Below are 26902 nucleotides of genomic sequence, written 5' to 3'. Positions count from 1 at the left end.
GCCTTCAATAGTGAACAGGAACCCAGAAACATTGAAAAGCTTTACCTGTGTTTCTCTAGTATTTCAGTCTCATGGAGCTTCTCGAGTCAGTTGACATGATGACACAAAACCTGCCATACAGAAAATTCAAGCCCGATGTGCCTCTTCACTACCATGCTAAAGAATGGTAAATGCTTTGGTTGTTTTGAAAGGTTTCTACAGTTAACTAATTTTACTATTTCCAGAACTTAAGACTGCATCACAAAACCAAAATATACCATGCTTTTTAAAGCTATTCTAAAGATTTGGTGCAAACTGATTTAGGGCTAGGAATATATGTTACTCCCTTTATGTTTTAGTGAATTGACTCAAGAAATTCCTCAAACTGTAATTTACAACTAGAAATCTTGAAATACTGTAGTTTTCATGTATTGTAGAAGGATCATTATTTTTGAAATAATTAAAACTTACCTTGGTTTGTTTTCTAGCGGTGTTTCACCCCCTCACCCTTAATCCTGTCTTTTTTTCACCCCCAGACTTCCCTATTTTACTCACTAGACCTGTATTAACTCAGCTTGAATTTTAGTAACTGAGATGGTTTGGGGAGGCTTATACATGTTACCCCATTTTTAAATTTAAAAATTTTGTTATTTTTTAAGTTGTGGTTCAGTTTCTAGAACTTGTAGGACTTTTTAAGGTAACTTTCTATAATTATTGACTAGTTTTCCAATTATGCCTTAAGTTGTGCAGAGCTAAATTTTTTTTAACAAAATTGAATGTTTTGTTTCTTTTTATGTTGGAAGATATAGTAATAATTAATGGAATATTGCTGTAAGTAGAGTGTTCTGATAGAATACTGTTTCCATAGTCTCCTTATTGTAGTTACCCATGTTAGAGAAAACAAATTCAGTTGTTTTGGTATTGTTGATTTGGATGTAAGTATGGGGTCTTTTTTTTTTTTTTTTTAAATAGGTGGGCTTATGCTATACACGGTATTCTTGAAGTAAATGTCTGTCCTCGTTTACGGATGTGGTCATGGAAGCATATTAGAGACCATAGGCAGAAAATGAAACAATATAGAGAATTGTATAAGAAAAAGTTAACAAGTAAGAAGCCATCTCCTGAAATTCTCATGTCTTTGGAGGTTAGCATTTTAAAACAATCATTGAATACTTTGCTGTGCATAACTTCTCCTTAGTGTGTGTGTGTGTGTGTGTGTATGTGTGTGTGCCTTTAATATTTGTGTTTGTGTGTGCATGCTCACTGTGGTGCATGAAGGGAGGTCACAGGATAACTTGGAGTCTCATTTTCCTTCTTATTATGTGAGTTCAGGTAGTCAGGCTTGGTGGCAAGCACCCTCACCTGCTGAGCCACCTCGATGGCCCTTCTTCCCAGTTTTTAGTTACTGCTTTTTAATTACTTAGTCTGCTTTTTACTGATCATATTCTGTTTCTTTTATCTGGATATTTTTGTGCTTTTACTCTGTAGCTGTGTAATAAAAGTCCTGGTGACATTCCCCAGTGAGGTTTTGAAATTTAGATTTTTTTCAGTTCAAAAGGATTTGTGTTCATATACACTGTAATGTGAAGTTTCATTTTATTTATATCTTTTATAAGTCTCAAAAGTGATTGCTGTATCACTTCTAAACTTCTCTGTTGATGATCTGGTAGACGTTTCTGTTGTCATCGTCTTACTGTGCATTAGTAGAGTTTCTCTGTTCTTGTAAGCTCTTTCTTATATATGTGCCTGTATCTCCCTGCTCAGCCACCTGTCCTGTTTTCTCTCTGTACTTCTACCTTAGTTCATCACCCTTATGTGAACTTTACTGATTTTCTGCCAGTACAGATAATTTGTATCTGAGTTTGTAGTACCTATAGTCTTTATCAGTAACATGTTTAATTATCTGCCTTGAGCTATAGTACTTTTATATTAGTCTTTTAGCCTTATGGCATAGTCTAAAAGGAACTTTTTTCAAAAACAAGTAAAGTATAGTTTGAACAAATCAGGGCTAACTAGCTTCTTGAAAGTGGTGTAGCCATTCAGAGTCTAGATGAATTTCTAGTGGAAAATTCTGAAAAGATTGAAATTTTACATTTTTCTTTCAGTTTTAAGGTATAAGACTTCCTGAAGACAAGGAGTAATGAGGAATTTTTGGGTCTAGAGGCCTTTTGGGTGCTTTCATATTTCCTTATTTAGTTATGGTCTTAACCAGAATCCTCTAAGTATACTGGATAGCACAATTCTGAGTTGTGCTGTTTTGTAGACTCATAGTAAGTCATAGTTGCTTTTTTTGGAGGTAAAAGTTTAAACCTAAAACTTGAAAGTAATCCTGGGGAGGCACAGATGTGATAGAAGTATAGCTCCTCTCAGTTTGTGTCCATAACTGTACAGTTTGAAAAAGCAGAAAAGTTAGAGTAGTTTTTAACAGGTTTCAAGTACATGTAAGCCTACTTGTTGAAATATCTTAATAATGATATAACTGTACATATAAGATGAAGGATTACATTATTAATTAAAAATGGTTTTGATAGGTTTATCTTTGTTTGTAATTCAAACCTGGATGAAAGACATTTTAAAGAGTGCATGTATGTATCTTTTTGAATGTATTTCTATATTTATAGAGATTATAACTATATTCATGATAGGGATGATTACTCTGTTTACAAGTTACTTTGTTCTATTTCCCAAGCTTCTGTATGTGTGTGTGTTTATGTAAGGAAACATTGCATCCTAGAATGTAAGAGATAACATATTGATGGTGGTCTGTTTTTTTGTTTCCCACCGTATTTCCATAGTGTAGTAGCTTATATTCTAAAGTTGAATATGTAAAATTACTCTACAGTTAACACTTTTTTGTTTATATTTTCAGGAGTTGGAGAAAACCTTGGATGTTTTTAATATAACCATAGCTAGACAACAGTCAGAAGTTGAGGTAATTTCAGATTATCATTAAATTAACAAAAAATAAATCAAATGTATTGATATGACAGGTAGTATTATTAATATTGTTCATAGTACTGTTTTATGAAGAGTTCAAATGTGCCTTTTGTGGGTTATAATAATTTGATAGAAGTTTTTCTAACACTTGTTTAAATAAAACAAAATTACTTGTAAGTAAAATTGAGCTTATGAAAATTCCATAGTTCATATGTAGATGCAAAGCTAATACCCACTGCCTGCAATTTCTGAATCTTTTTATGCCACAGGTAGAATCATGTGTTATTCCAAAGTCTTGTTTGGTAAATGTTATAGTTACCTTGTTATGTTGTTAGTATGTGCATTTATTCAACTCAAAATAGATTCATTTTGAAAATATCCTGCTTCCATTTCTTTTGATTGCTAAAACGAGGATAATGTGTCATCTATTGGAAAACTTATTCTAGGTAAAGAAAGCTGGATACAAGATTTACAAAGAAGGAGTAAAAGATCCAGAGGATAATGCAGGATGGTTTAGCTGGCTGTGGACTTGGTCAGAATCAAATGCTAAACAACCACTAGAAGTTAAACCTGGAAGTATGTTCTTTTCATTTTACATTAGTATAGTTAATCATCAAGTGCATAATCATAAAGTTTTTCAAAAAAAATTTAGCCAGAAGATTTCCTGTGTCCTGGCCTGCTGGTGGTCGGGACAGATCTCTCCTACTTGCGTCCCCCAAGTAAACACACAGAGGCTTATATTAATTATAACTGCATTGGCCATGGCTCAAGCTTTTTGCTAGCTCTTATATCTTAAGTATCACCACATGTTCCATGGCTTTACCTGCGTCCCATTACATGTTGCTCCTAGGGTGGCTTGCTGGCTTGTCCCATCTCCGTATCCCCCCACCCTCCTTCCTGTCTCTCCCTTTGAATTTCCTGCCTGCCTCTAAGCTGCCTTGCCATAGGCCAAATGGCTCTATTTATCAACCAATCACGTATTCGCAGCATACAGAAAGACATTCCTCCATCAGTAAGTATGTATTCATAATGAGAACTTGTTTAATTTATTATCAAAATTATAAAATGATTGTTATTTTCAAATATATGTTTATAAATAGTTCAAATCATGATGCTGCAGAAAAGCTTTATATTGGGAGCACTCAGTGCAGCACATGTGGTGTGGTGATAGGTAAATATAAATCACAGAATGCTTTAAGCCACTGGAAATTTTTCTTGAAGTTGGTTCTTGGAAAGATTTTTTTTCCTTTTTCTCTTTTTGGGATGTGTATGTGTGTATGTGCTGTGGAGTAAGCCAAGAGCCTTGCTTATACTCAGGGATGCACTGTACCACTTTGTTGCCTCAACCCTTAACCATTTTAAGTAAACAGGCTTTTGTTTATTTGTTTTGCTGTGAGGTCGCTCTGTGTTGCCATAGCTTAGTTTAATCTCCCTGTCTTTCTGACTCAGACCATGACTAGCTGGGATTACTGACAACATGCTGCTGTTGTACCCAGTCAAGACTTTTGATTTTTACCCAAATAACGAAGATCACAGCTTTGGAGGATTAGGGACTTGACATATGATCCATCTTGGACTTACCACTGTTTGGCAGTGTGGCTACGTTAGGTGTGCTAAATCTATTTTATCCATCTGTAAATTGAGAGGAAATTAGGATAGTTTATCTACTACTTTGTAATGATTAACATAGTGCCAGTTAAGTTCTTGCTTAATACAGAGACTGAAAAAATTATATTGCTAAAATTTCAGTTAATAACTTACTTTAAGAATCATTTCTAAAATTGCCAACTTGAATCTAATAGTTACTACTTGTAAAAGGTATTACAGTAACAGTAAAATTTGTGGGCTGGCAAGATGTCCGAGTGGTTTTTGTTTCCAAATTTGGCGGTCTGAATTTGATCCTTGGGTCCCATGTAGTGGCAGAGAATCAACTTCTTAAAATTATCCACTGATCTCCACACACTGTTATGTGCATGCGCACACACACACAGACACACACACACACACACACACACACACACACACACACACACACACACACACTAAATAGAACAAAATCCATTTTGGTTTTTCTATAAAGCCAGGTAAATTTTATTTGTTTTTACATTGTTGGTAATAAGACTATAAAACACTTATTTATGATTTATAGTTCTTGAAGAAATGTTGACACCTGAAGAAAAGGTTTTACTTTATGAAGCAATTGGTTATAGTGAAACAGCAGTTGATCCAACCTTGCCAAAAACAGTAAGATATTTTCTTGCTTTATATCTTTTAATGTTAGATGTGTCTGCTGCAATTCTTTCAGAAATTTTATGTTATTGATTTTTTTCTGTCGTCTTTCTTGGGGGTCTATAAATAGAGCATTACCTTAATTCCAAAAATAAGAATAAAAATATTCTTTTAAGTTTTAGGGTTATTGTAGTGATTCTTTGGTAAATGAAGTATTGTTTTAAAAGTATCCCTGGATTTGAGAATAAAGGAATTACGTGAATAAGATTGTTTTGTTTATTTGTACCCCTCATCCTCACCTCTATTTTATTATGGATCTTCCCTAGTTTGAAGCCTCGAAGCTTTTTGTTCACTTGAAAAGTATGTCTATTGTTCTGAGAGAAAATCACCAAAAGCCAGAGCTGGTAGACATTGTAGTAGAAGGCCTTAGTACTTTGATTGTGCAAAGACCAGGAGCACAATCCATAAAGTAAGTATAAATTTATTTTCTTTCACAGGTTAAATAGCACTAATCTGAATCTAAAACACAGAATTTCAAACGCTTTGACTATTAACAGGAGAATTCCACATGTGACTTGATGTGATGGATTGCAGCAAAAAACACAGGCACACTAAAAATATTGTATACGATTACCTTTACACTATATATGTGAGGAATATATAAAGTATAAATAAATTCATGCTTAGATCTGGGTCCAATCCCAAAGAGACCACATCATCTATACACAAATATTCAAAAATCCCCCCAAAATCTGGAATCTGGTTCTAAGCATTTTACTTTATTTTCTCTCTCTCCTTTATCAGGCTGTTTCATGAGGGCAGGGGAGGAGGACCACTTTCTGAAGCCTAGGAGTACAAATTTTCTAGCTTGGATCATTTGACAGGTGGCACAGTGTTGACTTTAAATGGCACAATTATCTCATGTGCTCTTTTAGTGATTAGAATGTGAACTGACAAGAATGTAGCCAAAGACTCATAGGCTGGAGGTGAGGCTTCATCCATGTCTTTTTCACCTTATCAAGGTTTTCACACACATGTTGTACCACGAACATCCTGGCCCATTGCATATGGTTCTGGTGTTTAAACATAGAAAAATTTGCCTTATTTTGTGAGGACACTTAGATTTTTGAAGGGTCATTTTAACAATATGAATATTTTAATTATAGGTTAACTTTGAAACATTTTGTGTAGGATAAGACTTCACTATGCCAGTAATAGAGTTCTCAAACTGGTCACTAATTTTAAAAGCACACAAAGCAACAACAATACCAAACATAGTAGGTGGTGCTGGGGAAACAGCTTAGTTGGTAAAGTCTGCTGCACAAGCATGAGGGCGTGAGTTTGATTCCCAAAGCCCTTGTAGTAAGCCGGGTGTGGTAGCAGCAGTCTAATCCTAGTGCTGTGGAAGTCGAGATGGAGGATCCCTGAAACTCACTGCCCATCCAGCCCTGTTGAATTGGTGAGCCCTCAGTGCCAATGAGAGACCTTGTCTCAAAAAAAAAAAAAAACAAGGTGTACAGCTTTCAGCTTTTGTCTTAAAAAGTTTCCCTTTTAAGGTTGGAGTTGAGGTTGCAGACTTTACAGCCCTTGGTGCTGTGATTTAATGCATTCTTCTGTGTGTTTAGGGACTTAGACTTTCCCCTGTGCTGTGGAATTTTTTAAATATTTTGGAATTATTAATGTATTATATTCAGTAGAAAGTAACCTTTTTAATAAAACATAGAACACTAAAGAAAAATTAAAAAGAAGTATTTGACCATACAGAAAGAAACAACAAATGTTGCCATTTCCAGCATAGCTCCAGGGACAGACGTGACTGTGGTGGTGAGGGAATGAAGAAAAGACAAACACAGACAGACAGACAAGCTGGGATTGGCAGGACAGGGCTCTTTGGTGGAGAAACTGCAGCACCCCAGAAACTTAGTGCATATATTATATACAGTTTGAACATAGAGGTGGGTATTACGTGCAGTTAAACAAAGGAGCAGAGTTACCATATACAGTGGAATAAGGAGGCAGGCTTACCTAACCTTAGCAGTAGCAGTTTTTGTAGCAGAGTAGTCTACAGGCTGCAAACCCAAGGGGAGAAGGAAAATCAGAACATGGAGCAGAGAGAGCTTTGCCACTCTTCTGAGCCATAGCCACCCCCGCCCAACGTGGAGGAGCAATGGGCTTTGCCGTTTTCCCACAGATTGACGCTAACGTCCTTGGCAGAGCTGGATCTTGTTAACAACATACATTCACTTAGGACTTAACACGTTCAAAATATGGCTTTTAATCTGGGCTACCCCCCCCCTTTTTTTCCCAAAACATCCCCATCCTTTCTTGCCACTCTTTCTCCTCCTGTCTTCTTCCTTCCTTAACCCTCTCTGTTTTTTGAGATAAAGTGTCTTTGAATTCTGAATCTTCCTGCTTCAAGCCCCTCAATTCCTAGATTGCAGGTGTGCACCACCATCGTGGTATAGTTTGATAGTTTTATTGAGAACCAGTTCATATACTTGTAACTTATCTATTTAGTATATAATTTATTGGGTTTTTGCAACTATATTATATATGCATTTTTCACATTGATAATGTTCAAGGTTATATAGCTACCACCTGAATATAATTTCAGACATTACAACGTACCATGAAGTAACTGTATATATTTTAGTGGCAGTCCCTTCCGAGTGATTTCTTTCCTTGTCTCTTGCCTTTTTTTTTTTTTTGTCTTTATTCTGGGGTTAGGGAGATGGCTTAGTAGATAAGAGCTTTTGATATGTATGCACAAGGACCTAAGTTCTAATCCCCAGAACCCACCAAAAAAAGGTGTGAATGCATGTCCCTGTAACTCCAGTGGAGACAGCAGGTGGATCCTAGGAGCTCACTGACCAGTTTGTTTGTTTTCCTTTTTTCACTTAGCATGATATCTTTAGGTTTCATTTACATAGAATGAACTTGTAATTATTTTTTATTGCCTATATTCTATTATTTGGCTGAACCATATTTTATGTGACAGTTCTTTAACTGACAGATAACTGAGTGCTTCTATCATCGGCCTACAATGAATACTTGATATGAACATGGGCAAAGTTTTATTTGTATACGTGTTTTAAATTTTGGGGTTATGTACCTAGGAGTAGATTTATTGTTTTATGTGGTAACTGTTAATGTTTAACTTCAGGAGGAACTACCAGACAATTTCTCAAAGCAGGCACATTTTACATTCCTACTACTAGTGAAGGAATGTTTCAGTTACTCCATATCTCCACAATACTAGCTATTATCTGTTCTTCTGATTATGCTATCTTAATAAAAAGTGGTATCTCAGCGTGGGGCTAATTTCTATTTATTGATGATTAATGATTTTAGACTGTAGTGCTAAGTTTCTTCAGTCCCACCTGGCCCCGTAGTCCTGCAGCCACTTTTAATCATTCAGAGGCTTAATATTATTTACAAACTGTATGGCCTATGGCAGGCTTCTTGCTAGCTAGCTCTTTCATCTTAAATTAACCCATTTTTAACCCATGTTTTGCCACATTGCCATGGTGTTACTGGTCTGCTGGCATCTTGCTTCTCCTTCAGTAGTGACCGGTGTCTCTTCAGACTCCACTTTTCTCTTTCTGTGTCTCTCTCTCCTTGGATTTCCCACCTGCTTCTAGGCTGCCTTGCCATAGGCCAAAGCAGCTTATTTATTAATCAATGGAAACAACATATATTCACAGCATACAGAAAGACATCCCCCAGCATTAGACTTTTTTTCTGTATTTGTCCATTTTATGTTCATGTTCATACCTTGTTTGGAGAAATGTTCTCTCCCTTTTTATTTGATATGTCTTGATTTGAGTTCTTAACAGTTCTTTATGCATTCTTGTTATATATCTTTTTCATCTTTCTCTCTCTGGTGGGGATCAAATTCAGGGCTGTGTTTATGCTAGGCAAGTATTTATACCTAAACTATAGCCTTTCCCCAATATTTCATATATGTATGTATGTATATGTGTGTGTATGTATGTATATATATGTATAGGTATATATACATGTATGTATGGGTTTGGGGGTGCTAAGGATTGAACCGAGGGTACTTCACATTCTAGGCAAGTTTTGTCAGCACTCAGCTACACCCTTACCCTTACAGGTAAAATAATCTCATTTTTTTTCTATTTGGTACATTGTCTTTTTATTACATCTCTTGTAGCAATTTTTTTTTAAATTTTAATCTACTTTGATTTACTTAGACTTAGTTTATTATGTATGCATTTTAGTATATCCAAGAAGTTTTGCTTAGCCAAGGATACAATGAATATCTTATATATTCCTATAAGTATTTTATGTTACCTCTTTAAATTTAAGTTATATGCCCCTCTTCAAGTGCAGATACCAAATACTAGCTGTCAGCATTTTAATATAAAATTTAGCATGAATATGGCTCTTAGTGAAGTAATCCATTAAAATTCATAGGAATTATATATTTATCTCTTCAATGATCTGAGTTACAGGAAATGTAAAGAAAAATGTCTTTACTATGTTTTATAATTTTCCAGTTTGACAAATTATTTAAAATTATATTGACTCCTAACTCCTCTTCTTTTCTTTTATACAGATTTGAAACCAAGATTGATTCATTTCATATTACTGGTTTACCAGATAATTCAAAAAAACCCCACCTACTGTCTTCATTGGATGATATGTCACTCTTCCAGATTACATTCGAAACAAATCCTTTAGATGAAACCGTTGCTCAGAGGTGCATCATAGAGGCTGAACCTTTAGAGATAATTTATGATGCAGTAAGCATTTTCTGTATTACTAAGTTTGCGTGTATTTTCATTTGCTTTGAGTTTGTGTTTTATGTCAGTGGTGCTTATTTTAACAGAGGACAGTCAATAGTATAGTGGAGTTCTTCAGACCTCCAAAAGATGTCCACCTAGAACAACTCACTTCAGCAACTTTGACAAAACTTGAAGAATTTAGAGATAAAACAGCAACAGGTAAAGTAATTTGTGGATAAAATAAAATATTAAAATTGTACTTTAAATGTATTTCTAGACTGGATATAGTGTAGTAGAAACTAATCTGGTACTTTTGCCAGGTAGATAGAACAATAATAATTTTTTTTACATAGAGCTTATATTTAATAATCACCTTTAAGTTAATTGAAAATTTTTCATTTAGTTATTTAGATCTCTTTTTTAGTAGGCTTCCTGTTTCCATTCTTTTACAATGAATTCCAGAGTTTGGTAGATTAGGCTAAAAATAAAAGTCCTATCTTCTTCCATTTTCAAGGAGAATAAAAGGTGTCGTTATGTATTTATAAGGTATTTTTTGGTTTGAATTTGCTAATACATTTTCATGTTTGCTTATTATTTATTTGTGCTTATTCTTCTACTCTTTCCTACAATCTCAGATTCCATTCATGGTTCAAATTCCTGAATTCTGTTCCAGCTCATGTAGTGGCATATGCAGTAGAAGCCCAAAACGAAGTATTAAGTAAAGCCCCTTTTTCAGTCCATTACTCTTATTATGTAGAGACAGATAGATACTTACAAGTAAATGTGAATTCATTGTATTTAAATCCAGTAGCCAGTCAGATTTAGATTTTTTTTAATCTTCAAAACATTTTTCCTAAGTCTTATTACTCAACAAAAAGTACTAAAACAGTAAATGTCTGCTGTATGAAATTCAAATGTTATAAAAATATATTTTAGAAAGTGTAAGTCTCCCGCATTTTACCCTTATAATTTGAAGCTTGTTTTTCCTTTGCTATACTAGTAGAGTCATTTGTTATTTACTAGTAGAGTCATTTGTTACTTAGAATAAAAATATTCAGTATTCAGCTGATCTCTGTAAGTTAGATCACAGCCTAGTGTTCACATCCAAATTCCAAGCCAGTAAAGACTACATAATGAGTCCTCCTTTTAGAAACAATTATGAAAATATTTTTGAAGTTGGAAAGCTACTAATATTCTTAAATTAATTTTTAACATTTAGTATTTTTTTTATTTTTTAGAAAACTAAAATGAACTTATTTTAGAATGGACTGGTAGCTCTTATCTCTTTGGTTATTTTCTTTTTTTCCCCTTCATTTTCTTCTTTATTAGTTTTTGTTGCATTTACCTCTATTAATTATTTACTTGTTATTTTTTCTTGTGTCATTGTCTTCATCTTTGTAAATATTTCAGGTAAAGAAATAGCATATCCATATTTATCCTTTGTCTCTGATAAAAAGTGAATATAGGTTTTTGTTAACTCTCTTTTGAAGTGGATGATTCTCTAGTAAAGTTTGCTACTCACTCTTGCTGGGATAGAGAGGCACCAAGGAAATAGAACATAAACGTTTGAGTGTATATTTGAGGGTATTTCTAGAGAGGATTAGCTGAAGGGTGGAGACTTGCTCTGAACGTGTGTATCATTATCCCATTATGCTGGAGGGCCATTTGGAATGACAGGCAAAAACCAGAAAGCCATTTGGAGGCCCCATGGAATAAAGGGATAAAACCAGTTATCACAGGCATTACATGTTTCCTGGGTATCATGATGTGGACATCCCTGATCCATTTTTCTGCCAATTTCCTTTAGCAGAACAATAGCACTTGATTTTCCTCTAAGTCCATGGCCTCCTAGTCTCAGATTCTTGGCCACCTAGCAGTGTCAGGCATGGGTTCCATCTTGCAGAGTGTACCTTAAATCCAATCAGATAATGGTTGGTTTGTGCGACTATTGCACCGACATATTTTATAGGCAGGTCACTATTGCAGATTGAAGAAGGGTTGGTAGTATATCTTTCTCCAGTAGTATGCAGAGTACCTTTCAGTACCATGAACACCAGTCAGTAGTGGTGAAGGCTCTAATTAGGTACCTACTCAACTTCTCTGTGTTCATTGAGATGTGGAAGTAAGTGTTCTTTTCAGCAGTGGGCCCTTATCATTAGTTTGTAGAAAGAAATAGCTTCGGCAATAGCCTGTGGGTTTCCTGGGCCCCTTTGGCCAACAACTCAATTAGATGTAACCCATTCTTGGCACTGGAGGTTTCACTTGGTGGAGCGAGATGTCTAGTTGGGACCTTGTTTCCCCCCCATTATTTGGTGACTCTGTTTAGAATTTTTTTCATATATATTTAAAGAAGCTTCTCCTGTAATAGGTTTCTCTATATCGCCTCAAATGGCCAAATGGCCCTTGGTGTTAGCTGTCCTGCCCTACATTCCCTCTCTTTCCTTCTTTCTCTCCCCAACTCCATTTAATCCTCCCATTCCAGTCTATCCCATTTCTCTCTATGCATCCTATTTCCCTGTCCTTGGGAGATCTTCCCATCTCCGTAGCTCCTTACTCTATACAAGCCTGGTTATTCAGATAATAGTATACCTTTTGAATGCTTAAAAGCTAGCATCCATATAAAACAGAATACATACCATATTTTGTCTTTTGGGGTTTGGGTTATTTCACTAAGGATTGTTTCTTTTCTAGCTCCATCTATTTACCTGCAAATTTCATGATTTCGTTTTTTTCTTTGTTTTTGTTTTGTTTTGTTTTTGTAATGGCTAAATATTATTCGTTTCATCTGTTGATGGACTTCTAGGGTGTTTCCAATTTCTTGCTATTATGAACAGAGTGGCAGTGAACGTGTTTGAGCAAGTGTCTCTGTAGTAGTCTGTTAGTCTAAATGTATCTTTTTAATGGAAAATAGAAACTCTTGATGTTGAGAGTTATCAATGAACAGTGCTGATTCCCATCATTTTTGTTTTGGTGGTGTGGTATCCCCCCTTTTTTTCATTTGCTGGTCTGAGATTATTACTGTTTTCCTGGGTGTGGGTAACCTCATCAGGTTGAAGTTTTCATTCTAGTGCTTTCTCTAGTACTGGGTTGGTATATAGGCATTACTTGCTTGCTTATTCATTCATCCATCCATCCATCCATCCATCCATCCATCCATCCATCCATCCATCCATCCATCCATCCATCCATTTATTCATCTATCCATCAACTATCTATCTAATCATGGAATGTTTTTCCTTCTTCGTTTATTGTGATTAAAATTTTGGCTGGACATAGTAGTCTGGGCTGGCATGTGTGGTCTCTTTAGAGCTGTGTTATTCTAATGGGTCTCTTTATATGTTATTTGGTCTTTTTCTCTTGAAGCTTTTAATCATCTTTTGTTCTGTATGATAAATGTTTTGAATATTATGTGTTGTGGGGAATTTCTTTTGATCCTGTCTTTTTAGTATTCTAGATGCTTCTTTGATTGGCATCTCCTTTTTTAGGTTAGGATAATTTTTATTCAATGATTTTGTTTAAAATATTTCCTGTGCCCCGAGCTAGGTTTCATTTCTTTCCTCTATTGCTGTTATTCAGAGATTTGGACTTTCATAGTGTCCCAGATTTCTTGGAATTTTTGTTTTGGAGTTTTTTAGATTTAACATTTTTTTCTTGACCAAGATACCCATTTTTTCTACCTTGTCTTCTACCTGAGATTCTTTCTTCCCTGTCTTATACTGTGTTGGTGAGTATAAATATTGCCTTTGAGGTTTTTGTTTGATCTCCTAAATTTTCATGTCAGTCTGAGTTTTCTGTAGTGATTCTATTTATACTATCATGTCTTGAACTGTTTTCATACTTCATTCTACTCTTTGTGTTTTCACAGGTTTCATTTAGGGATTTATTCATAATCCTCTTTAAAGGCCTTGGAACATAGTCATAATTGCTATTTTCAATTCTTTGTCTTATTCTTCAGCTATACTACATTTCTCAGGTTTCTGATTAGAGATACGTTGTCTTGGCCATTACTGTGTTTTTGTACTAGTGTCTAGGCATCTGGTTTTGTGACAACTGAGGTGATTTTAGGTGTTGAATCTTGTTTTGTCTTTATTAGGTGGTTGTTCCATTCCTTGATTTCTGTTGCCTTCTCTGGATCTTAGGAATGTGTGATGGCTGTATGTTGCCTGATAAAGGGTGCTTTCTCAGGTCAATGGGTGGCAGAGAGGAATAGAGGTCTGCTAGTAGAAAAGGCTGGCGGAACATCAGGAAAGAGCAAAGGGGAATTGGTTCACACATTGAAGTAGGGTTCCCAGGGAACTGGAGGTGTGACGGGAAGAGGGGGTTCTGTCAGTAGGTTGTCTGGAGAGACAGGGATGAAAGAGCTAGGGGACCCTGGGTATGACCCAAGAGTTGGAGTCTTCAGTAAATGGAATTTAGGTTGGAGGAGAGGTACCTGTAAGTTGTTATTTGGCTGAGGGTGTCGCTGAAGATGAAGGACAGTAAGGATAGTGAGATTCACTGAGGTGCATCCCTGCCAGATGTGGCCACTGTGGGTGTGTGGCAGAGAGTATTTCTGAATACGGATGGCTGACACAAAGGGATGAGGGAGCTAGGAAAGCTGAATGCACAGCAAGGTTTGGAGGGGTCCTCAGGGATTGTAGATAGGGAAGAGAGGCCTGGATGAGCAGCAGTCGGCTACAGGTCTGAGGAGGAGATAGGAGATTGTAGTAGAGGACAGGAAGGAGAGTAGAAATCACCTACTGGAGTCCATGCCAAGTGTGGCCAATGTAATTCTTAGTTTTAATCAACTTCACAATCCCATACTTATGCCAGATATAAAACTGAAATGTATCTACTCCATTCCATAGACAGAAGCTGAAGAGTAATTTGAACAGATAATGTTTGTATAATGAATTATTAGCCATAATGAGGGATTGTCATACTCATTTAAAAAGTAACTTTGAAGGTAACAGGAAGAGCACTTACAAAGACTATTACAATTGAGATACTGTTCACTAGGAATCCATCTTTCTAAAGATTTAAGTCCAGTCCTTATTGGAGAAGGCAACAGCTGTGACTTACTAAATAACATTGTGGTTTCACGTTGGCAAAGCTTTCTGGAAATCTTTCCTCAGGTATGGGAAAGGCGTTCTTGGGACAAAGTCTCATTCCGTGTATTTTATCCAAAACTACCTGAGGAGGTTCTGAAGAAAGGTGCTGGCTCTAAGGTACTTTTGGTCCTCCTATCCTGCCTGGTCTAACATTGGAGAAAGCCTCACTGTTGCTAAGAGAACACCCAGGAAGTGATACCCTTTCTTCCTGTGGTGTGGTGTCTTTGTTCTGTCTGCGGTGCTAAGGAAAAACATTTACAATCCTCAGATCCACCTTTCTAAAGCAAGCAAGTGGGTAAATTTGGAGCCAGCCGAGTTAGGAAACAGATCATTAACAGACCCAAATGCTGTCAGAGCACTGAGATTGTTGGTTAGCCTGATTTAGTTTTAGAATTAGAGAATGTCTCACTGAAGTAGTGTGAAGACCAGATAGATTTATATACATGGTCCACCCAGCTTAAAGAGCCTTTGAGACAGTGGTCAGCCTTGGAATATTCTAACTTGGGAAATGATTAGGAGAAATGTGAAGAACTATGTTTTGAGTCTGTTCCTCTACTATGTCCCAAGTTTATTGGATGATTGTCAGAATTTTTTGATCTATTATTCTGCATTGTTCCTGGCCTTCACTTCCCTTCTCTTACCATTTGAAGAACTTTTTACCTGAATCTGCTTTAGATAGGTTATTGGGAATGCTAAGACCCTTTCTTCCTTCTATTAAGCAGTCTTGTATCACTTGCCTAGAGAGGACCTTTGGAATTTCTTTAAAATGACAGTTTTTGTATTTCTTTCTCATATTTCAGGAAAATAAGTAGCCAATATAGGCCACTTATTCTATACATATATAAGTATATATTTTAAACAGTGTTTATCATCGTTATCATTATTTTGAGACAAAATCTTACTGTGTAGCATGAGCTAGCCTAAAATTATCCTTCATTCTCAGTCAGTCTTCCAAGTGCTGGGATTATAAGTGCACCGCCACCCCTAGAAAACTATTATCAATTTAATTCTCTCTTTTTCTTTCACATGCATATCAAGCTAATGACTGCTGTATTTGATACTGGATATCTGGTTTTTAAGCTTTTTCTCTGTCATTGTATATATAATACATACTTATTTATTAAAGGTACTGACTTTAATTCAAACATACATTCTTAATAAATCCTTAGTCTTAAAAATTATACTAAGTATGCTGAATAAGTATACTAGATATTCCTACATTTATGCACTTTCTACTTTAAACTTGCATAATAATAAATTAATATGGTACTACAAAACATTAAATTATTTCTTTGGAGGATTTACTTTTGAGAAAGGAAGGAAGTAGGTCATAATAATAGGAAATAAAGGAATTCCAATTAGAAATGTGAGCTCTTCAAGTATTGAACTTTCCAAATCAGTTCTTTATAAAAGTTGTAAGACATTAATGACTTTTCTTCTCATCTCACATTCTGGTGATATTTCCTAACCTAGGCATAATCTGACAAAAAGAAATTACATCTTCTCTTGACCTGTGTAGGAGGCTTACACACACATTGTCCTTTTCAGTATATTATTTTTCATTATAATTAAGGTGAAAAATCTGGTTGTGCTGGCTAGTTTTATGTTAACTTGACACATAGTAGAGACATATCTAGGAAGAGGGACTCCATAAGATTGGCCTAGAGGTAAGTCTGTGGGGTATTTTCTTGATTGGTGATTTGTGTGGGAGGGCCTAGCTCACTGTGGATGGTGCCACCCTTGGGCAGGTGGTCCCGGGTGGTATAAGAAAGAAAGCTGAGCTATCCATGAGGAGCAAACCAGTCCTCCATGACCTCTGCTTTGGTTCCTGCCCTGACTTTCCTTCATGATGGACTTTGATAAGAAAAATAAACCCTTTCCTCACCAAGGTGCCTTTGGTGTTTTATTACAGCAACAGAAATGCTAAATATGACTGGTTAAATAATTCTTTGATAGTTTTTCTTTGGAGCTAGGTATCTTTCTACCCAGCTATTATATCTTAAATTGTTATAGATCGGAGTGTCTTTTATTTGCTTAAGCTGACTTAATGACAGTTTGTAGATAGAATATAAATAATTAGGCTTACAATATGAAAAATAAATTAGATGAATTTAGCATGCTAATTATATGCATAGGAATGAATTAAATTTATTAGCATATGATGGCCTAAGTGAATGAAATATCTAAGTAATAGAGAAACTGGGTTTGTTGCCTTTCCTGGTTTACACGTGATTTTGTGGAAGATGAATTAATGACTGAGGTGTTTTCGCTATCATAAAATTAGGCTTTGTATCGATGTATCAGGAATAAATGTTATTAGATTTGTGAATTGTGAAGAAGCTACACAAATTCTAATAGCAGATACAAGTAAACGCTTTCTACCATTTATTGTTAATATATTTTTAAAAGGTTTGTATTTTTCCCTTCATTTCACCTAAATTATCTGGTTTAAAAACATTTTTTTTTTTTTTTGGTGGCTATAGATGTGAATCAGTTGATAACACTTACTTCACAAGCATGAGGACATGTGTTTGGATACCCAGAACCCATTTAAAAAGCTAGATGTGACCGTATACCCCTGTAATCGCAGCAATAGTGAGATGGGGTGGGGGAAAAAGATGGCCCCTTGGAAACTAACCTAGCCTACCTGGTCATGATACAGGCCAGTAAGAACCACTGCCTCAAAAGTGGAAGTTGTCTGTGGATCAGTAGCAGAAATGGTCCTCTAAGCTCTTCAACCAACATGCTATGCACCCATCCCCATCCCAATGGCTTAGAGGATTAAGAGAATTTTATGGTCTTCTAGAGGATTCGAATTCAGTTCCCAGCACCACTTGAGACTCTAGCTACAAGAAATCCAGCATCCTTTTCTTGTCTCCATGGGGACCTTGCAGGCACATATTCATGCTGACATATAAACATAAGTAAAAATAAAAGATTTTTAAACTACCTCCACAAAGACCCCATTTTTTTTGGGGGGGGCGGGGGGTGGGGGGGTTAGTAATCCTGTTCTTTAATTAGTTTTGTGTGTATGTTGACCAGTAAAAGATGTAAACTTATATTGTAAATTCTTTGCTCTAGGATATTTTTGGTTTGTATTTTTTGTTTTTTTGACACTGGGTTTCACTGTGTAGCGCTGGATGGTTGAGAACCAAACTTGTAGATCAGGCTGTCCCTAAACTCACAGAGATCAGCCTCAATTGCCCCAATAAAGGTGTGTGCCACTGCACCTGGCTTTTCTCTAAGGTATGTTAAAATTGGTACTGACTTTATGGAATTTTAACTTGTATTGTCAATTCATGTTTGTTGATTCTCTGCTTTATTTTCATAAAGTAAGTTGTGAAAAGTACTCATTGCAAGGATTTAATTTTTTTGCAGGTTTGCTGTATATTATTGAAACACAGAAAGTTCTTGATCTCAGAATTAATGTGAAGGCTTCATATGTTATTGTACCACAATCTGGGAATTTTAGCCCTACATCAAATTTACTTCTCTTGGATCTTGGTCATTTAAAGGTATTCACTAATAATGTTTGATTGATATGTCATTTGTGATATTCTTTTCTTTTGTTTAAAATGTAATTTGCTTTTATTAAGATTGATGTATTTTTTTATGTATGAGTGTTTTTCTGCATGTATGTAGTTATACCAGATGCTTGCACTGCCTAAGGAGGCCAGAAGTGGGTCCCAGATTTCCTTGAGCTAGGTTGTTGTGAGCCGCCATGTGGGTACTGGGAGCTGAACTCAGGTCCTCTGCAAGAGCAGCAAGTGCTCTTAACTGCTGAGCCGGCTTTCCAGCCCCAGAATATACACTGATTTTTAGATAGTTCAATTTGGTTTATTGATGTTTAAATATATAGCAATACAAGGATTTGAGAGACAATCCTTGTAGTTAGTGAATAACGTTTCATTTCATCAGGTAGTTCTTTTTTCATTTTAACCTAAAAGCCAGTGATAATTATTAAGAATTGTATTTATAGACTTGTTTGCCAAACTTAAGTTTTTTATTCTTCAATTTAAATTTTATTTGATTAAGTGTACAGAATGGGAACAGTTTTGGAAGTCATCTTTCTGAAGTTATTACATATATAAGTTGAGTAGAACTATTCTTTTTAGATTTCTACATCTGAACCATTCAGTATAGTATCCATTAGTGTCATGTAATTATTAAAGTAAAGAAAAATTAATTAAAAATACATTCAACTTTTGTTAAGTGCTTACGTACTAGTCAGAGCTGGTTAGTGGCTGCTGTGATGGACAGTAGATGCAAAGTATTTTTATCATCATTACCATTCTGCTGCTCATAGCCACTAAATGTAGAATACCTCCAGAAGTCTGCAGGTAGCTTTGGATACTTTGTTCTTTTCTTGTTACATTGCACTTGGTATATATTTATATTATAGATATAATTAAGTTTACATAGTTAATTATTTAATTTGATTTTCATCATGAAATTATTTCAAAGACAATTTAAGAAGAATTTAAGGATTAAGAGTTTCAAATATTTAATTTTGTGACATTAGCTAATTTGTTTTACCTGTTATCTAAAACTTATTACCTTTTAGAGATAATTTTTTAAAAATATTTTAAAATTATTTATAATTTTATGTGTATGGGTATTTTCCCTGCATTATATATCAGCATTATATATAGCTAGAATTTTTGTGCCTGGCCCACAGTCAGGACAAATCTCTGTCACCCGCTAATCCCACAGCCGCTCAGACCCATTCAAGTAAACACAGAGACTTATAATGCTTACAAACTGTATGGCCGTGGCAGGCTTCTTGCTAACTGTTCTTATATCTTAAATTAGCCCATTTCTATTAATCTACACCTTGCCACGTGGCTCGTGCTTACCGGCATCTTTACATGCTGCTTGTCATGGCAGTGGCTGGCAGTGACTCCCCCCACCTTCCTGTTCTCGCTATTCTCCTCTGTTAGTCCCGCCTGTACTTCCTGCCTGGTCACTGGCCAATCAGTGTTTTATTTATTGACCAATCAGAGCAATTTGACATACAGACCATCCCACAGCAGCTCACTATTTAAGCACTTGGTGCCTGCATAGGCCCAAAGGAGGTATTAGAAGGGATTCTGAGCTGCCACATGGGTGCTAGAATGAAAACCATGTCATTTGGAAGAACAGTCAGTGCTATTAACCACTGAGTCATTTCTCCAGCTCCATTCTTTTTATTTTTATGTTTGTTTTTGAGACAGAGTCTCACTACGTAGCCCTGGTAGCCTAGAACTCACTGTGTAGACCAGACTAGCCTCTATCTCAAAGAGATCTGTCTGCTTCTGCTCTCCTGAGTGCTGGAATTAAAGGCATATGCCACTATGCCTGGTGAGATAATCATTTTTGACAGTCTACTCCCCATGAACTGTATGAAACAAAGTAAAAAATGTTTATATATATGTATGCATGTATTTATATTTAAAGAAAAAATTGTGTACTGCTTTGGAGTGATCGCTGGAATATTTAAGGAAAAAAAATAGTGTTCACAGTATTCCATGAAAGGGGAGATAAAAGAAAATATGGCATGCTTGGAGCTATATAATAGACAGAGTTAATAAGCCCTCTTCTTTTATTACTTAGCTACTAAAAATCTGCTATTAGACAATAAAAACAGCCACATTTTTCTCATGGTCTTGTTTCTAATGAGTTTTCTTTAGATTTTAAGTTTTTGTAAAGATGTATTATTTTCTAAGACTATCTTGGTTCCCCTCTTTTTATATAAATAAATTAAAAAATATAACTCACTATATGAACGTCATTTTATACCTATCTTTGTTGTACATCTCATGGATAAGGATCTTTTTAATAGCCGTATATGTCTGTCTGTGAATTTATTCTGTCCTATTAAATTTTTATATTAGAGAGCTAAATAGTATTTCATTTTGAAGTACTTTACATGATCTAAACTATTAAAATTAACCTTAAGGTGACAAGTAAAAGTCGATCAAGATTACCAGAAATGAAGCTAAGTGGGGCCAGCCTTGAAGAGATAATGCATAGAGCTTATGATTCTTTTGATATTCAGCTTACAAGCATACAATTGCTTTACAGCAGAGTGGGTAAGTACAAGAGATGTAATGATTTTTTTTTTTAAACCAGTGATTAAGTAGGTTTTTTTAGATACTCTGAAGATATGCCTGAAGACTTTCCCTCTACGTAATTGGAATCTTCCTGTATTTGAGTTAAAATTAGCAGTTAATATTGCATAGTGAATGAAAGATAGTTGATTGTGAAAGTGTGACACCTTAAGCACAGTCCCACTGCTTCAGAATAGTCATTCATTGAGATATATGACTGAGTACATGTGTTTGATTGGCTATGTTAATCTAGCTGAGTGATTGGTTACTCTAGCTGAGTAATTTAGTGAGTGATTTATTTGTAAGTTAATTACAATGATTTTATTTTAATACAAAAACAAATATTGACTACTAACTAAACAAAAAACGACTACTAACGTTTTCCTGGTTTGAAACCAGGAAATTTTGTTACCCAGTCCATCTAGCTAAAACTTGGTCTTAGGTGGGGGGGGGGGGGGGTAGGGGGAGAAGACACTTGCTCATTAGGCTAAGCTGGCTTATTGGTGAACTCTAAAGATCTGTCCATAGCCACCTTCCTAGTGCTAGGATTTCAAGCATGAACCACCATGCCTGTCTCTTTTTATTTTTATTTTTAAATGTTTACTGGGAACCGAACTCAGGTACTCATTCTTAATGGGCAAGCTTTATAAAATGAGTTATCTCCCTAGACTGGCTACATTTACATCAAAGGCTCTAAATTAACTATTCTCTTATTCACATGTGACTGTTAACATTGCAGTGAATGTTTCAAGTCATATGTTTTGTAAGTCTAGGTATGAATTTCAGCTTTTGCCTTAGCATTTTGACTATAGGAAAGTTTTGATCTTGTTTTCTAAAATGTAATAATTACAATCCCTGGGAGAATTAAAGTTTAAACATTGCCTAGAACAGTGCTAATTAAAAATTTGCTTGGCATAAACTATGCTGCCTCTTAAAAAACAGTCCTTTTTCTTTTGTAATAGAACATAGTATTGTAAAGCAGCTTTGAGAAAAAAGAATGGAAATGTAAAGACTTGCTGATTTCATGTCCTTTAGACAATTTTAGGTTTTGTATGTTATAAATATGTTAATAATAAACATGAACTGTTTCTGTGATTAGGTGATAATTGGAAAGAAGCACGAAGGCTCAATGTATCTACACAGCATATTTTGACACCTATGCATGTCAATATAGAACTCTCTAAAGCCATGGTTTTCATGGATGTCAAGATGCCCAAGTATGTATTACATACTGTCCTTTTAATGTAATTGTAGATTTTCTCAGTAAATCTGTAATGAAAGAAGTGCTATAATTTATTGAGTTTATTACATCTGTACATATACCGTTTGCCACTGATGCCATTTTTAATAAGTAGTTCAGTGGTGTCTTCGTAAATTTACATTATTATGTAGCCATCATCACCATCTATCTCTAGAAACTTTAACAATCTTCCAAACTGAATTTCATACTCATTAAATAATAACATTTCATTCTACTCTGCCTTTTGCCTCTTGCTACCAAACTCCCTTTACATGTTATCTTTGTGAAATTGATGGTTTTAGGTATTGGATAGAAGTAAAATAATTTAATATTTGTCCTTTCTTATCTATATTACTTCACTCACAGTCTACTTAGGGTTCATCTATGAAATATATGATAGTGTTTTCTAGTCCTCTTTTAAAAGCGGAATTTTTATTGATTCCTGCCTGGTTCTATCCATTCTTGAAAGTAGAATGGAAGTTTACTACTATTGCTAAAAGTCTCTTTCTTCCCCTTAGTTCTTTCAGTATTTAATTCACAGAACTATGATGTTTGGTATGTATATGTTCTTAATTGTTAACATATTTTTGTTAAATTTGTCCTTTTATTTCATTAGAAAGCATTCTTTTAAAAATCTTCAGTAGTAGTTTTTGACTTGTAATCTTTTTTACTGCAGGCATCCCTCTCCTGTTGATTGTTTAGGATATCTATTTTAATATGTACCTTTTGACATAATATTTTCTTTAAAGTGAATCTTCTGTCATGAGAACATGTAGTTGGATCTTGGTTTTTATCAATTCTGTCAACTCATGTCTTTTGATTGAGAAGTTTTAAACACTTATATCTACACACTGATATGGAAGGACTTGTTAGTTTGTTTTTGTATGTTTTATGACTTGTTTTCTCTCATTTCCTCTGATGGCCTTTCTTTGTGTTCGGTAGATATTTGTTCCAACATGTTTTGATTACTTTCTCATTACCGTTTTTGTTTACTTTGCGAATGTTTTATTTCGTTATCATAGAGATTAAATATATCTTAAACGTTCTACCATTTGCTTAAAATGGTATCATGTTAGTCTCATTTACAAGCAATATCTACTTTTTCTGCACCAATTAACATAGACTTATTTTTATGTCTTAATTTCTGTAGAAAATGAAAAGTAGTCAAAGCCCAAATCATAACCTTTTTTTATATTTGTCCATGCAGTTACCTGTACTGTGATTTAAGTACCTGTAATAACTAGAGACAGATTTAAGACAATCAAAGGAAGCCTGCTGTGTAGTAGATAACATTTTGATGCCTAGCTTCTTCACATTGTGCATCCTTCATACTTAAGAAAGGAAAAGGTTTTGATGCATCAATTGAATTGATCTGCAGCTATGTAATTAAGTTAAACCACAGTGTGTGGAAATGATTACAAATACTAAGGTTATTAAAAATAAAACTTAGAACTTTTCTGAAGGAATTCAGGTACATTTTTAGAAACCAATGTTTGACAACCTAAGTATAATTTGAAAAAATCAATTTTAGGGAAAAATGGGGATAAAACCAATGAGTTAAAACATTCTGTGTGAGGATCATACCTTTTAAAAAATTCTTGTGTGAGTGTGTATGCACATGAATGTTTGTACATGTGGGCATACACGTGTGTGGAAGCCAGGATGAGTACACAATGATGGCATATACATACTGTAATGATAGTCACATAGTAAATAACTGATAATTAATATTATCACCTGTGTCTGGCAAACACTAGAGAAACAATAAATGAAGTAATACTGGAAAATAGACCTCTGAAAGTATTAGGGCTGGTCCATCTAGGGTTTATCAGGTAAGATGTCATTTGTGGTTTTAAATTTGGTTTTAAATATTAGTTGAATTTAAAGGTTTCCGTCTACTCCTCTATGTTTGTTTTTTTTTTTTGATTTAGGGATGGGGTAGGTGCTAAGCATTGAACTCAAGACCTGCTGCTTGCTCAGCAAACCTTCTGTCACTTAGTCACCTCCCCAGTCCCCATTCTTTGTTAAGTAGTGTACTTAAACCAGAATGAAAATTAATGTATATATTCTGTATACTCCATATACTCTATAATGATTCCTGTCTCTATAAAATAGATTCAAAGTTTCTGGAAAATTACCTCTTGTTTCGTTACGAATCTCGGATAAAAAATTTAAAGGGATTATGGAATTGTTGGAAAGCATTCCAAAACCTAAACCCATAACTGATCTACCTGCCCCTGCCAGATCATTCCAGGTAAAGTATTTTTTAAAATTAGCGAAATATTAAATTGAAAAATATATTTCAAAGAAGTAGATGAAATTACCACAGGTGAAATTACTTACAGACATTTTAATTTTTAGCAGAATTGCGTCTTTTACCTAACATCTCTGTGATGCCCATTTACATTATGAGTATTTAAAATTATGGGGAAAACCACTACTTTGAACTTACTTGTACAAGTATTAGTTTATACCTCTGTCCGTTAGATAAATTCCTAACTGTAGTTGTTGAGTAAAAGTATGTAAATTTTAAAATTTGATGAATTTTGTCAACTTTCCTCTCAGAGTATTAATTTATTAACAGTGAATGAGTCTTTCTCTGCTCTAATTAGTCTTGAGTGTTAGCTATTCTTAATATTTTACTCTATGAAAATATTGCTTTTTGGATTTAATTTGTGTATTGTTTAAAGAATATGTTTGCCTAAGTTTATTGACTGCTTGAATTTCATTTTTTTGAACTGTTATTATTGTGAAATATATGTACGTATTATGGTTTTCTAATTATGGAAATTTATTGTTCATTTGGAATTACTTTTTCACATTTGATTTTTAGTGCACATGTAAATTTATTTTTATTATGAATTTTTATTTATAGCTGTTTTCTCATGCCTTTGATTTCTTGACTATTATATGATTTTTCTCTTCCTAAAATACTTTAAGAAAGGAAATATCTAATCTAATTTTTTTAATTTCCACACTCTTGGGTTATTTGTAAATCATTAAATTTTCTACTTTTCAAATAATTTACAATTTGAAAAAAATACAAGTTTGTGGAATCCTCATTCTCCAATCCATTTGATAGTGAACTGCTGATACACTGTCTTGTTATTCCTGACCACTTTAGTGTTTTACAGTGATTTTTCTGCTGAGCTTTCTGTTTTATTAACTCTGTTGAAGAGCATGTGTTTTGAAATGAAATAATATTTATTATTTTCTTTTTGGACAAAGCTTTTAAATGTGGTATCTCTGAAACCTTCACCTAATAATGAAATAGAGAGATTTTTTTTTCTTGTGTTGCAGTCTAAAAACGCAGTAGTCTTAGAGTTACTTTATAAGTATATGCGAATTTTATGTTAATATTTTAATGTAATCTTTTAACATCTTCAGTCTAGTTTTACATTTGTTTAATTATATCAGTTTTATTTTTTATATATTCCTCTTGAGCTGATTATATATGCTTGTGTCTGTTTCTTTTCTTTTTCAGTGACTGCTGTCTATCTTTTGCATTTATATCTTTTTTTTTCAGTAGAAACCTGTCATAATTATACAAATAGTTTCATAGTAAGTACTTTAAATAGGCAGGGTAAGATTTCCATTTTTTTTCCAATAGCTTTGATAATTTTACTTCTATAATCAAATTGTCAATTTCCATCTAAGTCTTGATGAGTTTGGTAAGGATAGTATTATTTACTAAATAATACTATTGAGAATTTAAGTCTTAGCACTACTATATCTTCCAGTTCACTCTAAAAGTATATTTCTCCAGTATGTCATTTTAGTGTTTTGGGGGTAGGTTATAACTTAAACATGTATTTAGTACATATAATTTGCTAGGTTTCTACATACTGTTTGGGCCCTGATTGTTTTCCCTCTGAATTCATATATGGAACCTTAACCCCTACCTACATCTATATCTTAAATTGTGACTGCTTTGGAAGTAAGGACTTTAAAACAGTGATTAAGTTAAAATAAGACCATTAGGATAGGCCCTAATTTGGGACTGATTGGTGGCTTCATAAAAGGAAATTAGGAATAAAAAGAGATACCAGAATACATGTGCACACAGCAAAGGCTAAGTGAGGATGCAGCAAGAAGAAGGCTCTTTGCAGGCTAAATATAGATGCTTCAAAAAACTTGTTTTATAATACCTTAATCTTGACCTTCCTGCTTCCAGAATTGTAAGAAAATACTTACTGTGGTTTTAACCATTGATTCTGTGATTTTTTTTTTTTTTTTTTTTTTTTAATGGTAGCCCTGGCAGTCTCATGCAGATTTTGGTACCAAGAAAGTGAGTTGTTGCAGTAGTAACACTTAAAACTGGCATTGTAACAGTTGAAAGAATTTCAAGGCACGTGTTAGAAAAATCCTACATTTTCATCTTGAAGAAATTATTTATAAACATGTGTTTAAAAGTTCCTTCTGGTGAGGACTATAATAAAAATTGCAAACATGTTTTTTTAATATCTTAAACAGAAGTCCTTATTATAAATTGGCAGAAATCTAGCTGAGCTGTCTTTATTTATTGTGGAATGTAGAACTTCTAAGTGATGAACTTAAATAGTTAGTTGATGTGATTATTAAACTATG

The 26902-nt window shown here is 34.6% G+C and overlaps 1 protein-coding gene across 11 annotated transcripts in view; it reads left to right on the top strand.

Annotated features, from left to right (window-relative positions):
* Positions 1-26902, top strand: part of Vps13a (vacuolar protein sorting 13 homolog A) — a 230136-nt gene that overhangs the window by 44236 nt on the left and 158998 nt on the right. For all 11 annotated transcript variants that reach the window (XR_013047707.1, XR_013047706.1, XR_013047704.1 and 8 more), the window contains exons 12-23: positions 60-166; positions 952-1123; positions 2849-2911; positions 3363-3492; positions 5066-5160; positions 5472-5614; positions 9728-9914; positions 10001-10115; positions 18365-18501; positions 20925-21057; positions 22175-22292; positions 24431-24569. Coding sequence is in view for 6 of the 11 variants with exons in the window: in XM_006970140.4 (XP_006970202.1) it covers positions 60-166; positions 952-1123; positions 2849-2911; positions 3363-3492; positions 5066-5160; positions 5472-5614; positions 9728-9914; positions 10001-10115; positions 18365-18501; positions 20925-21057; positions 22175-22292; positions 24431-24569 (1539 nt within the window). In the remaining 5 variants the exon portion in view is untranslated. The remainder of the gene's footprint in view (positions 1-59; positions 167-951; positions 1124-2848; positions 2912-3362; positions 3493-5065; positions 5161-5471; positions 5615-9727; positions 9915-10000; positions 10116-18364; positions 18502-20924; positions 21058-22174; positions 22293-24430; positions 24570-26902) is intronic.

Source organism: Peromyscus maniculatus, chromosome 1, assembly GCF_049852395.1.
Source record: "Peromyscus maniculatus bairdii isolate BWxNUB_F1_BW_parent chromosome 1, HU_Pman_BW_mat_3.1, whole genome shotgun sequence".
NCBI lineage: Eukaryota > Metazoa > Chordata > Mammalia > Rodentia > Cricetidae > Peromyscus > Peromyscus maniculatus.
Note: the sequence above shows the minus strand (reverse complement) of the source record. Positions and strands in the feature narration are given on the sequence as shown.